The sequence below is a fragment of the Myotis nattereri genome (assembly GCF_964212035.1).
Source record: "Myotis nattereri genome assembly, chromosome: 7".
Taxonomy (NCBI): domain Eukaryota; kingdom Metazoa; phylum Chordata; class Mammalia; order Chiroptera; family Vespertilionidae; genus Myotis; species Myotis nattereri.
This window is the reverse complement of record NC_138082.1, coordinates 31930268-31944413: the sequence shown is the minus strand read 5'-3', so window position 1 is coordinate 31944413 and position 14146 is coordinate 31930268. Positions and strand designations below refer to the sequence as shown.

The 14146-nt window shown below is 50.6% G+C and overlaps 1 protein-coding gene across 2 annotated transcripts in view; it reads right to left on the bottom strand.

Annotated features, from left to right (window-relative positions):
* The window catches only part of EFHD1 (EF-hand domain family member D1), a 40872-nt gene extending 32180 nt beyond the window's left edge, over nucleotides 1-8692 (bottom strand). The window contains exon 1 of one of the 2 annotated variants that reach the window (XM_081096263.1): nucleotides 8238-8692. In XM_081096263.1, coding sequence (XP_080952389.1) covers nucleotides 8238-8533 — 296 coding nt within the window. In that variant the 5' untranslated portion in view covers nucleotides 8534-8692. The remainder of the gene's footprint in view (nucleotides 1-8237) is intronic. The other variant, XM_081096264.1, reaches the window with a different exon arrangement.
* Between the last annotated feature and the right edge of the window lie 5454 nt (nucleotides 8693-14146).

Here is a 14146-nt window from a genome sequence, read left to right as displayed (position 1 = left end):
CAGGTCTTTCCTGCCTAGATGTGACTTGGGGAGCCTTGTCATCTTGCTATCAGCACACAGATAAAGCCAACAGAGAAAGTGGCAGGCGGCAGAGAAGGACCGGGCCCTAGTCCTTGATGGAAGCAGCCAACAGGCCCAAGGGCCTCCTTGTCCTCTGGATCCCTGTCACGTGAGCTGAGGCATTTCTTTACTGATCAGTGAGCTCGGGGCAGGGTTTTCTGCCACTTGAGCCAAAGGCCTCCCTCCTACCACGTGACAGGACGGCAGAGGCGGGCTCAGCATTCCTGTTTAGGAACAGACACCTAAACTGTTGGCGGTGACCCCTCGGGAACAGAACAGCATGAGGCTTCCGTTCTTGAAGTCGTACATAAATATCTCCACTATTTTACAAGGAAATTTAAACAGGAAACATACTTTTATAATGGAAAAAATGTGTTTTCTTTAAGCTGTGAGATTCTAATCTCCTCTTTCTCTTCAAACCAATGGGTCTCAACTATGTCTGGGGAAACGGGTCCTAAACCCCTTGGAGGAGATGTTTCAGAGGAACTGAAGGCTTGAGGGGAGGGACCAAGGGGCTCAAGGAGGCAGACACCCAAGGCCAAGGTTGCTGTGCCACCAAGTCTTCCTTTCCATCTGGAGTTTTTAAGCCCTTTCAGAGCTTGACCGTAGCCTGGCTCAAGCACATCTTGGACCCCCTCTCAGGGGAAGTAACACCAAGGCAACCCTTCTGAGGGTGCAGTACGGCACACTGGGGACCCCAGCTTCTGCCTCTTTTCCCCCTCAGGAACTGAGGTTAGCCCCAGCGAGGGAAACCCCAGGCCAATGACCAGAAGAGAGGAAGGAGGAGTGAGACCACATGGAATCATGTGGCCCACCTTCTGCCCTCTGAGGTCACACAGGTCCTCCCCAATGCTTCAAAGCTCTCAGCCCCCATCCTCTGGCTCCAGAAGCCTCAGTTTGAATTCCTTCCCAATACTGTCTGGCTGCTCTTCTCTGACTGTGTCCAGAAATACCAGGACCTCCTGCCATGAAGGCAGCAGAATGCATCCTTGCAGGGTTTGCTAGGCTTCCTGGGGTGTCTTGTACATGGGTGGTGGGTGACTTTTCCAGGACTTGCTTTCCTCCCTGTCAAGCAGCATCATGTTAAATCTGAGTTGCTGTTAAGTTTGTTGAGCTCTGACTGGTGTGGCTCAGTTGGTGGGCATCGTACCGTCCTACTGGGCACCGAAGGTTGCTGGTTAGATTCCGGGTCAGGCTCTAACAACTCAGATGTCCCTGTACAGAAGCCTCCCAAGGAGCATCTAGGATTTAGGACCAGGGGTGCCCTCGATCATCAACACTCAAGGGAAACAGAAGCAGGAGGCTATAGAGGCTTTTTCCAGGAGGACCGCAAAATGCGGTGGAGGCCAAGCATTGTGAGTGCGTGAGAGGGTATGTGAGAAAGAGCATGGATGTCAGCATGCATATAGGCATGTGTCAGTGTGCAAGGGTGCTGGAGGCAAAGACCAACAAGTAGTTAACATATAAATGCGAGAAGTCTATCAGAAGGTTGATGGACTCTGATATTCAGCAAGGGCTGAGAATCAGCATTGTATTACCCCAGGGGTCCTCAAACTACGGTCCGCGGGCCACATGCAAACACAAATATTGTATTTGTTCCCGTTTTGTTTTTTTTACTTCAAAATAAGATATGTGCAGTGTGCACAGGAATTTGTTCATAGTTTTTTTTTAAACTATAGTCTGGTCCTCCAACGGTCTGAGGGACAGTGAACTGGCCCCCTGTTTAAAAAGTTTGAGGACCCCTGTATTACCCTGCTGCTGACCAAATGGCTGAAGGCAATCCCCTAACCCTGTGGTTGGCAAACCGCAGCTTTCGAGCCACATGTGGCTCTTTGGCCCCTTGAGTGTGGCTCTTTCACAAAATACCACGTGCGGGCACGCATGTACAGAGCGATTGAAACTTCGTGGCCCATGTGCAGAAGTTGGTATTTTGTGGAAGAGCCGGTATTTTGTGGAAGAGCCACACTCAAGGGGCAAAGGAGCTGCAAGTGGCTCGCGAGCAGCGGTTTGCGAGCCGCAGTTTGCCAACCACTGCCCTAACCTGATAATCCTTTATTGTTTACCAAACCTTACCACTGATATGTCTGTTTGGTTTGCTAAAGGGAAAATGTGTGAATAAAAAGCTATGGGTCCTAAGATTTGGGGAGCCACTCCACTAAAGAGTAGGTCTCCACCTGGTTCCCCCATGCCTTCTAAATTTATATTTCTTGTCTAGTATATCCATTTGTGCATGGCCCCTTCTCCAGACCCTGAATCCTCACTGCAAAAGGTTGTGGCCCAAGGGTACCTGAGTTGCACATTCATGAAACAACAAGCTAAAAGCAAACATTCACAAAACCTAGAGGGTGTGCTGGGCTCCTAACCTCAGCACGTCTTCCCTGAGGCAGACCAGCCTGGCAGTCCCCAGCTCCCGAGACCCACTGGCTCAGCCATGCTGCAAAACCAAGCATGATGTAGCCCCGTGTAAACCAGACACCCCAAACTCAGTGGAGAAGGTATTTCTATTTCCTAGTTAGACTGAGGTAGGGGAAACCACAGGGCTGAGAGTATAAATCAAGTTTGAGTCCCTTGGATGGTACAACCTTGAATCAGGCACTTGTTAACTTTTTTTTTTTTTTTTTTTTTTTTTACATAATGTAAGGCTTTAATAACTCACTCAATTTCAAATTCTCATAAAATGAGATGGCTCTGTAATAAGGAGGGTGGAGGGCACTTCTGAGAGAGAGGAGGGAAGAAACTCCAGCAAAGAAAGAACTGCCAGGCGCTGTGGACCTCAGGAGCCCCTCCCACATCACGCTCATCACGCATGCTGGCAAATAAAAACAAGCAGCGCTCACTGAGCGAAGGAACAGTTCCAAGTCACGCTGTCTTTCTGCCAGAGACCAAGGCCCTGAAACAGAAGCCAGCCTGGGTTCTGGCTGAACACCCCCCAGGAATTCAAACAAGCCCTGGGTTCCCTCACCCCACCTTCACCCAGAGCAGTTCAACGTGCAAATCCAGTGCAGGTGAGAGAATTTCAAATCCAAGGGCATCCCTGTGACCGCAGCTACAGGCAGGTCAGAAGTCCTCCTTCCCTAAGGAGGGAAAAGCACTCAACTTCCATTTATTTGCTTCTCCTTTCCAATCTTTAAGGTCAATTCACTCAAAAGATGTGGATGAGTTTGGGTGAAGCACATCACCTCTAGCCCCCAGTACAAACCTCCTTAAGAAGGCTCCTTTCACCTCTTCGGCAAAATCCCTCTGCTCCCACACTCCCTTTCTCCCGCCCTCAGAGAGGGAGGAGAAAAGAAAACTAGGGGTGGGGGGAAGACAAGGTATGAAGGGTTCCAAGACAACCTCATCTTTTCGGGGTTCAATGGTGACCCGGGAATTGGTTGTTGGCAGGGTGTCCATGACATCATCATTTCGGATTCTTAATAAAAACACAACTTTCCCATAGCCAAATGCTCCTCTTCCCACCCTCTCTTCGGGGAATTGAAACACAGGCTTTTAAAATGCTGCAAACACATCACAGCTGCATTTTCAGATGTTGCATTTGGGTCCTGCCCTTAAGTGGCTGCCCTCGTTACCTCCCCCTTTGAAAGAGGCCCCTGGCTAAGTTCCAGGGTAATTGAAATTTCCTGTCTAACCTTGACCACTCCGCCAGCTCCTATTACAGTCCTGGACACACACTGTAGAGTCAGTTTCTTCTGGGCCTTCTCACTCTTCGTTTAAAATCAGGCCACTATTCTGTAGGCTCAGGCTATCTAGTAACACACTTGGAAATGGAGAGGGAACTTTCTCTGGCCTGGCCGATGACGCCGCTGGCTTCCCACACTCATTAGAAAATTCTCTTTATTCTACAACTCACCATTGAGGAGCCAGGATACAAAGACAAATGACCCCATGCCAAGAACCCAACATGCTCACAAGCCGTGAAGGAAGAATCCAGTTGTTTGGTGTGTGCGTGTGTTTTTTTAATCTTGAAAAATGTAAGAAATCCCCAGGCAAAATACTTTTAAATACAAGAAATCACCTTTAAAAGTTCAAAGCATGTTTTGCAGTATCTGCTTGAATCTCTCTAGCCCCGAACGAAAGAATGAGCATGCTCTGTACCGGTCAAGTCAGGTTCTGAGCAAACTCCAAAGTGACATCAGAATCTGGATCTAGAAACTCTGATTAAAAGTAAAATTCCTACTGAAAGTAATTGCACTCTGGCACCAGTGGGGGTTCGATTGGTTTGGCTTTGTTTTCGTAGTTAGATGGCAACTCCGTTTGAATTAGGATTGAGCTATGGGAAGACTGAGTCTCTTCTGTTGAGGGTGGGATCATCCTGGCTTCGGTTAGGTCTCTGACCTTCCTAGCTCACTCAGATAACCTAAATTGGCTAAGAGTCTGACGTTCCTAAATCTGAGGGCATCCTTGAACAGACTTTCCTCATACCCCCCGGAAGGTGGGGAGGAGGCAATCATCATGCCCCATGGTCTGGGTATCTCTGCTCACGCACAGTAATGGGTTGAATAGGGTCCCCCCAAAATTCATGGTCATCCAGAACCTCAGAATGTGACTTTATTTGGAAACAGAGTTTGCAGATGTAATAAATTAAAATGAAATCACACTGGATTAGGGTGGGCCATAAATCCAATGACTAGTGTCCTTATAAGAAGGCCACGTGAAGACACAGACAGGGAGAGCACCATGTGACTATCAAGGCAGAGCGGCCAGCACCCACTGCCACCCTCTGGTCTTCCGGCTTTCCTACCACCTTGAGCTCCCTCTGGATGGCCAGCTGGCTCTGGGACCTTCTCCGCTGGAGCCTGTCAGCACAGGGGGGTGGGAGGCCTGCACCCTGCTGCCCTTGCCCATATTGGGGCAGGCAGGCTATGGGCCCCTCCCATCTGGGAAGGTGACAGTGGGGCTTGGCATTTGGGGATTTGTTGCCTGCCTGGGTTGGTGTAGTCAAGGCCCTTTCATAAGATGAGGGGGGTGTCGGATTCTCACAGCCAGTTGGCCTGGAGGTCAAATCACCCCCAGTATTAACTACAACAATCAAGGCTTAACTACAACAAGACTGCGCACAAAGACCACTAGGGGGTGCACCAAGAAAGCATAAAAAATGCGGAGACAAAGAAACAGGACACAAATGTCGGTGGAGGATATAGAATTCAGAACCACACTTTTAAGGTCTTTCAATAATCTTCTAGAAACTGCCGATAAACTTAATGAGATCTGCAAGAAATCTAATGAGACCCTCGATGTTGTGATAAAGAACCAACTAGAAATTAAGCATACCCTGACTGAAATAAAGAATATTATACAGACTCCCAACAGCAGACCAGAGGAGCGCAAGAATCAAGTCAAAGATTTGAAATGCGAAGAAGCAAAAAACATCCAACCAGAAAAGCAAAATGAAAAAAGAATCCGAAAATACAAAGATAGTGTAAGGAGCCTCTGGGACAGCTTCAAGCGTACCAACATCCGAATTATAGGGGTGCCAGAAGATGAGAGAGACCAAGATATTGAAAACCTATTTGAAGAAATAATCACAGAAAACTTCCCCTACCTGGTGAAAGAAATAGACTTACAAGTCCAGGAAGCACAGAGAACCCCAAACAAAAGGAATCCAAAGAGGACCACACCAAGACACATCATAATTAAAATGCCAAGAGCAAAAGACAAAGAGAGAATCTTAAAAGCAGCAAGAGAAAGAAACTCAGTTACCTACAAGGGAATACCCATACGACTGTCAGCTGATTTCTCAACAGAAACTTTGCAGGCCAGAAGGGAGTGGCAAGAAATATTCAAAGTGATGAATGCCAAGAACCTACAACCAAGATTACTTTATCCAGCAAAGCTATCATTCAGAATTGAAGGTCAGATAAAGAGCTTCACAGATAAGGAAAAGCTAAAGGAGTTCATCACCACCAAACCAGTATTATATGAAATGCTGAAAGGTATCCTTTAAGAAGAGGAAGAAGAAGAAAAAGGTAAAGATACAAATTATGAACAACAAATATGCATCTATCAACAAGTGAATCTAAGAATCAAGTGAATAAATAATCTGATGAACAGAATGAACTGGTGATTATAATAGAATCAGGGACATAGAAAGGGAATGGACTGACTATTCTTGGGGGGGAAAGGGGTGTGGGAGATGCGGGAAGAGACTGGACAAAAATCGTGCACCTATGGATGAGGACAGTGGGTGGGGAGTGAGGGCGGAGGGTGGGGTGGGAACTGGGAGGAGGGGAGTTATGGGAGGAAAAAAAGAGGAACAAATGTAATAATCTGAACAATAAAGATTTAATTAAAAAAAAAAAAGATGAGGGGGTTGTCTATCAACTACAGTCTCTGCATGTTCTAGGCACCGAGGGTGGATGAACACTTAAGTGATAAAATCTCCCAGCCAGAGGAGCCCCTGACCTTGGTGAGGTAGGGAGAGCGAAGTTTCAGCTGCTCCCAGATGTGGGAAACTGGGAGAAGCACCTGCAGGGTGCTCATTAGCTCAGGTGGAGGTGTTTAAGTTTGTGGAAGCTCAGGGGGTGGGCCAAGGAATCCTTGTTTTTGTAGGGTCTGGGTTGCCTGAGAGTGGGGCAGGGGAGGGAGGGCCTGGACATGCACAAAAGAGAGGTAGCTGGCTTAAGAAACAGAACCAAAGCACTGCCAGCATCATCTGAGCACCTGGATCCAGCCATACCTGACCCCACTCACTGCCTTGTTACTATGGGGACTCTCTCTGTTACTCTTAGGCAGCCAACTCACAAACTTGTCCTCTCAAGGACTTTTCCGCAGGAAAAAAAATTATAGCAATAAAAATAAATAAATGAAACCCAAATCACTGCAAAGCAACTGGAAGAAGGTCCCCAAGATGCCCTCCCTGAATCCAACTGGACTGGGGGAACTACTGGTCTTCCCACGAAAGGCATAATCCCAAACAAATCAAAGGGACTCTGACAAACCACTCACTGATTGTTCTTCCACCTCTGCCCCAGTTGCAGGCATTTCTTTTGCCCCAACTCAGCTTTCCTTAATTGCCCCATCAGGTGTGAACACCAGAGAACAGTGCCTGGAAGCCAGGGATTCAGAAATTGGGGTGTCAGGCAAACGGAAAAGGCCCGGTGGCCTCCGGGTGCCTGCCTCTGCTGACCTCCCCACAGGGGCTGGCGCTGGACTACAGCCCAGCCTCAGGCTTGGGCCACACGGCGCCGGCCACACGGCGCCCTTAAATAGAACCTCCACGGGAGGACAAACATTCCAAGAGCTTTAAAAACGCCCCAAGCATGACCTGGCCGGAGGCCTCGCTCCCCCAGACATTTTTCTGGTCTCGGCCCTATTCTGGAAATAATATTAATAGCTCGGCTAGGAGCTTACTGTGTGCAAAATAATTCATGGCCTTGAAGGGCAGGAACGATTGCTGCTCCCATTCTCCAGTTGAGAGAATTGAGGCCCCAGGACAAGGCCGTCTAGTGGGGGCTCTCTACTCTGCCTTCCCCGCCGGCTGGGGCTTACACAGCAGGACAAGAACGAGCCCCCCGCGGGACGGCTGCCAGCTGCCGGGTGGGTTCCGACAGGCGCCTGGAGACAAGGCGACGCCCCCAGGAGGCTCCCGGACCCGCTCGCTCCAGGAACGTCCTGATCTTCTGCGAAGAGTTTAACCAACTCCCAGTTCTCAGCCTCTGTTGGTACATCAGACCCCGCGCGGCAGCCAAGGATAACTTTCCTCTTTTATTTTAAAAGATAAAGGACAACAGGGCTAATTTCTCCCTGGGGAGATAAAAGCTGGCAGGTGAGGTGCGGCGCGTCTCCGTTTCCTAGAAGTTGTGCTTCGGTGCAAATCGCAGAACGAGGCGGCGGAGGGGGCGGGACCCGCGGTCGCCGCCGGGGGGCCCAGGACCCGGGAGCTGGGCTTCGCTGCCCCAGGGGGGGCACTTCTGAGCTGGGTGTGCGGGCCCTGCTTTCGGTGCCCCCGGCCCGGGCGGGTTCCCCACCGCGCCGGCATAGACTCGGGACGCGCGGGACCTGGGGCGCTGAGTAAAATGCGGCGGGCACCCCAGGGATTCCTGCGCTGTCCACCCTCCCATCAGAGCGGAGCCTGGGACTCCCGGCCAGAAGGGCCGACCCACCACCCCTTCCCTCCTCTCCCTCCCAGGTCCCCAGGCTCGGGGTCCTCTGGGGCGCACGGCGAGGGCAGCGCTCACTGTTTGAACTTGCTCTCCAGGTCCTTTATGAGGCGGCGGCTGAACTCCGGGAACTCGGTGTAGGGGTTGAAGACCTTGCAGCGGCGGGGCCGCGCCGCGCCCTCGTTGATGTGCAGCCGTCGGCTCAGCTGCGCGCTCAGCTCGGCGTCGGCGCTGGCAGCGGGCGTCCCGGCGGGCGGCTCGGGCTCGGGCTCCGGGGCTGCGGCGGCGAGGGATGCGGGCTCCGGGCAGCCCTCCTGAGCTTCCCCGCGCTGCAGTCTCCGCTGCAGCTTGCGCGCCAACTCCTCGCTGGACATAGCGGCGGATCCGGGACGCGGGGACTCGGGACCCGGCTCGGGGACTCGGGACCTGGCTCGGGGACTGGGCGGGCGTCGCGCTTTTCACGGGCTCGCGGCTCGGCAGCTCTCAGCCAAGGCTGCGGGACCGGCGTTTGGGTGGAACTGCTGGCGAGCGACGGGGAGGGCAGGGCGGAGCCGAGACTTTAAGGAGGCGCCAGGGCTGGGGGACCGCCCGCCTCGCCAGAGGCCGCAGGTGTCTGCGCGTCCCGGGACCTCGGCCCGCTCCCCGCTCCCTGAGGCTTCGGACCTTTGACCATCTGTGACCTGGCTGCCCACGCCCGCCCCGGGGGAGCCCGGGGACCCTGAGGTCCGGGAGGAACGGCAACCGGAAAGTTCCACGACCGTTCGGGCGGTTCCTTTCTCTTCCCCAGAAGTGCCCCAACTGGAGGCGCTCGCGGCCCTGGACAGGCTGGGGGTCGGGGGAGCCCAGCGCCCCCGGGTGTCACCCACATGCCCCCAGGACTCAGGGTGACACCCACCGGTTCGGAGGTTTGAGGGTGGGAGGCGCCCGCAGGGAGCGCGGGGCGGGGGAGCTGCTTTTCAAACACGCATTGAACAGAAATGTTTGCAAAACACAACTAAACATACTAAAGACAGACAGACAGACAGACAGAAAAGAGGACCAAGGAGCGAGAGGAAACTCGTGGCTGCCCTGGAGGTAAGAGACCAGCGCAGCTTCAGGGCTCCGGCCTTTTCTGCGATACGCACAGAAGGAAAAGAAAGACACTTGAAAATAAAGAAATAATTCCGCATTTTTACCAAGAGGGCAAAAACAAGAACAGTCGTCATTCTCCCCAGGAAGGCTGATGCGGGTGGCAGTGACATCAGCCAAGCCTTGAGAAATGTCTGGTAAACACAGATCTGCCCCAGCCCAGTCCGACTCTGATCTAACCGCCCCTGGGGCTGCGCAAGCAGGAGCGTCTGCGGCCCCGCCCGGCTGGGGGCGCCAGAGACCCCGGGTGGGCCTTTGGCATGGCTGTAGGGCACGCAGAGGTCCTGCAGGGATTGTGGGCCTCGGTAAGGATCTCATGAGGAGGGAGAGGAAGGGTATTTTTTTTTTTAAGGTATTAGGGAAAATACTACGTTTGAACTAAAGGTATCAAACAAAATGTTTTAACATCCCTATTAACAATTTGATTTGATGGGTTAAATGGCCAGGAAAAGCCTCATGGGAGAGGTGTCATTAAAATAATGACCAGCAGGAAGTGAGGGTGCCAAACAGTGAGCCAGGCCCAGAGCACGACCCACACAGGAGCTGGAGAAATCCCTCCCTTTATCAGCAGCCACCTTACTTTTCCAACTCTTCCCCTACAGATGTTTCCAGAAGGCCCTCAATTATTTCTTTCTTTTCTCCAGGGATGTCAAGGTCTTTTTAAGATTTCTGTTTGGAAAATCCTTAAAGTGATCCACGTAGCTTTCCCCAGGATGGCTCAGGTCCTAATAGGATTTTCTCACCTTTCTCTTTCAGCCTGGCAGGTGGAGGGGAGGCAAGCCAGACCCTCCCACTGCTCAGGAGGTCCCCTGGCCCCGCCATAAGAACATAATCCTATTCCATTTGCTCCCCACCCTCAGGAGCCCTTCCCCCCAATGCCAAGTCAGTCAACTCTGGGTCCCACTCCCTGGAGTGCTTCCAGTCCCTCCCATCCTTCCTGCGTGAGACTAGCACAGGTCTCCCGCCGGGAAGGGCAATATAGTTGACCCTTGAACAACACAAGTGTGAACTGCTCAATCCACTTATACGGGGATTTTCTCCAATAAATGAAGTAAATGTATTTTCTCTTCCTTATGATTTTCTTTTCTCTAGCTTACTTTATTGCAAGCAACACACAAACTATGTGTAAATCGACTGTTATCATAAAGCTTCTGATCAACAGTAATTAAGTTTTGGGGGAGCCAAAAGTTATACACGGATTTTCAACTGCAAGGGGGGTTGGCACTCCTAAGCCCCCACCCCCTTGTTCAAGGGTCAACTGTAGCTGGCAATCAATGCCTTTCTCTTTAGGGGCCTCTCACCCTCTGTCATTCTGTCCCCCATTCACTCACCCCGGCAGGAGGAATTGGCCCAAAATAGTGCTATCCATAAAAATAGAAAGCATAATTTTATTTGTAATTTTGTATTTTAAATACCCCGTTTTTTTAAAAACGAAAAGAAAAAAAATAGGTGGACTTCATTTTAATATATTTTCTTTACCCTGATACATGCCAAATATTGTCATCTTGACATGTAGCCAATATAAAAATATTAATGCGATATTTTACATTATTTTATTTCATACCAAAGCTTCAAAATTTGGGGTGTATTTTACACTTACAGCTCATCTCAGTTCAGATGAGCCATGTTTGCAGCGCTCAATACCCACAGTTGGTTGCTGGCTGCCCTCTTGGATAACTCAGGACTAAGGGGCAGATCAGAGCAGTCACTCCCTCACTCTGACCCTCAACCAGTTCTGCTGCTGAGAAGTTCCTGTCTGGCCTCATCTCTGGCCTCCACTCCTGCTGTGAATCCTCCTCCTACCCAGCTCTCCTCCCCCACTGCCCCACAAGGCATATCCATCTGCCCACATCTGACCCCGTGTTCCATAGATGCTAGACCTGGGGATAAAATCCTAAAATAAAGGCCAAACTACGACACTGGTTCCAGTTCCCACGTGTCCTTCCTTGTTCCAATCTGGGGCCCTGCTGTAGGGAGTGGGTGGGGTTCCCTCCCCCTGCAGAGGGGACATCTTCAAAATTCAAAGGTTTGCTTGGTTGCCAGGCACCTGCTGATGAGAGCATGTCTTAAGTTTGGAAATATTACACTTCATTGCATCCCCCACATTCTCTGACAGTTTTTATATACTAGTAAACCACAAGATAAGATAACCTTTGGGGGTCTATAATAATAACTATTCTGGTTCTTCTCTTCAGAGAGAACCAAGAGCCCTGTCACAGGGACAGAGGCAAGAAGGAAAGAGGAGTGGTATAAATTCACAGCTGTGTGACTGTGAATAAATTACTTAACCTCTCTGAACTCCCGTTTCCTTACATATACAACAGAGGCGATACTCCCCATAGGATGACAAGGATGTGATGATCACTGGTGGCATGTAACGCACCTCGGACATGTTGCTATAGGCACAGCACAGGCCTGGCTGAGACTGGGGGTGCTGGATTGGGCATGCTCTGTGCCCTCCAGCTTTCACCTTGGCACTGACTAAGCCAGTGTTTTGGGGGGAGGGAGCGTCTTGCAGCCCTCACCCACATTTCCGCTATGCAGACTAGCAGCTCAGCCCTTCAGGATTTCAAAAGCCTGGAGACACCAGGGAATCATAGTGCTGTCACATCAATGAATTCTACATTGATTTTTAGGAAACCTGTCTCCTTTACCCACTCCAAATTGGCCCAGTGGCCCAGGGCTTCCTCCCTCTCTCCTTCTCTCCATCTTCACCCCTCCCTCTCAGAGACCACCCCCCACCACAGATTCCTCCGGTATTCTCATGCAGATCACTCCCTCCCTTCAGCCAGCCCTCAAACTTGGGTCTAGATCTCTGCATTTCTAAGGATTTGGCTGGTGCTTGAATTAGGGTTTAGAGACCAAGGCCCAGTGGGTCTTGAGATGAGCAGGGATAGTCTGGTTCTTCCAGAATCATTGGTATCACAAACCCATTTACACTTTCAATTTAAGAGTGGCCCATGCCAAGAAAAAATATTCAAAGATTTAATGTGTTGCCGAAACCGGTTTGGCTCAGTGGGTAGAGCGTCAGCCTGCGGACTGAAGGGTCCCACGTTCGATTCCGGTCAAGGGCATGTGCCTGGGTTGCGGGCACATCCCCAGTGGGGGATGTGCAGGAGGCAGCTGATCGATGTTTCTCTCTCATTGATGTTTCTAACTCTCTATTTCTCTCCCTTCCTCTCTGTAAAAGTTCAATAAAATATATTTTAAAAAAAGATTTAATGTGTTAACTGGAAGAAGATATATTCAACAAATGCAAAAAGAAAAAGTATCTAGAATTTTATGGGGAGCTCCTACAAAGTAATAATAAAAAGAAAAACAAATAGATTAAAAACCAGGCACCAGGGCCCTAGCTGGGTTGGCTAAGTGGCTAGAGCGTCAGCCTGTGGACTTAAAGGTCCCGGGTTTAATTCTGGTGAAGGGCACATGCCCAGGTTGCAGGCTCAATCCCCAGTAGGAGGCAAGCAGGAGGCAGCCGATCAATGATTCTCTCTCATCATTGATGTTTCTCTCTCTCTCTCTCCCTCCCTCTCTGAAATCAATAAAAATATATTAAAACAACAACAACAAAACAGGCAACAGGTATGAGCATCATTTTGAACTTACCTAAGCCAGTCAGATCCAGCACAGCTCTCAGAGTCTCTGAGGTTTGGGAAGACAAACAGAATTGTTCTGCCCACAGGAGGGAGATTTGGGTGCAGGTGTAGCTCAGCCTGGCGGGTGAGTAGCTGGGAACATCACTGGCCCCTCAGTCACCCTGAGCCTCTGCCACTATCCAAGCCGACTGCCACCTGGTGCCCTCTTCTGGGGCTGGGCTTTGTTGATGATTTTCTCATTCTCAAGGTGACCAGTGCCCTCTAGCAATGGAAGGTCTTATCATGAAGGTGTTGTGTGTGATTTGCGGGGTGGACAGCCGCCCCTCCCCCAAGATGTTGCTGAGGATGGGGGTGTAGAGCTCGAAAATTCATCTTAGGGCTTTGGACTGAATCACAAGGGCTGCCTTCATCTCAGAATAGATCCCCTGCCCAGGATGCTTATGGGGTCCAGAGGCCCCCAAAGACACAATGGGTGAGGGGAGGGGCGATCTGGGCGGCAGGTGGTCACCTAGTTCCCTCTGACAGCTGGGACCTGGAGCCTCTGCCTTCTGGGTCTGACAGGCTTGTTGGCTGGGCCCTGCAAGCTGCAGGTAGACTCACCTGGACATGAAAATAACAAAAGGAGATGGACTTCAGGGGCACCTGACCTTCCTCCTGCCTGGATCCTGCTGGCCTCTTCACCCATGGACTCATCCAGAATGTTTTTCAGTGTAAAAAACAAAACACATAGGAGTACAAAGGACACCAATTATAGTGAAATACAAGGATCAAACTTGTTTAGAAATGTATGCTACTAATATATGGGCTTCTTGGTTAAAGTCCTAATAGCAGCCCTCATGATGCCAGTCGTTTGAAAATAGAATAATGGAAGCAGCATTTCAAGACACCTGCCACAACTGAGCGCTACAAAGTCCTGTGAGGTTGCCGGCTCCATGCTGAAAAAAAAAAATGCTAGATTTCAGTGGGGTTAGTAAAGATAAAGATGGAATTCTTTCTCTGTTCTAGTTTATAGACCCATTTGAGCCTGTCCACAGTCACTTTGGGGGTCCATGGACCCAGGTCGAGACCCTGGCACAAAGGAACAGGAGATTGCAGCCCTCACTCGGGGAGCCATGCAGCATGAGGGTTTCACTGTGAGTCTGCCCAGCACCCGGCTCATTCCGCAGGAAAAGGGGCATTTGGGCACACCACAGGCCTCAGGGTCCACAGGTCAAGACAGGCCAGCTGGTCAAGAAGTCCCCTTCCCCCACATCCCTGGCCTTT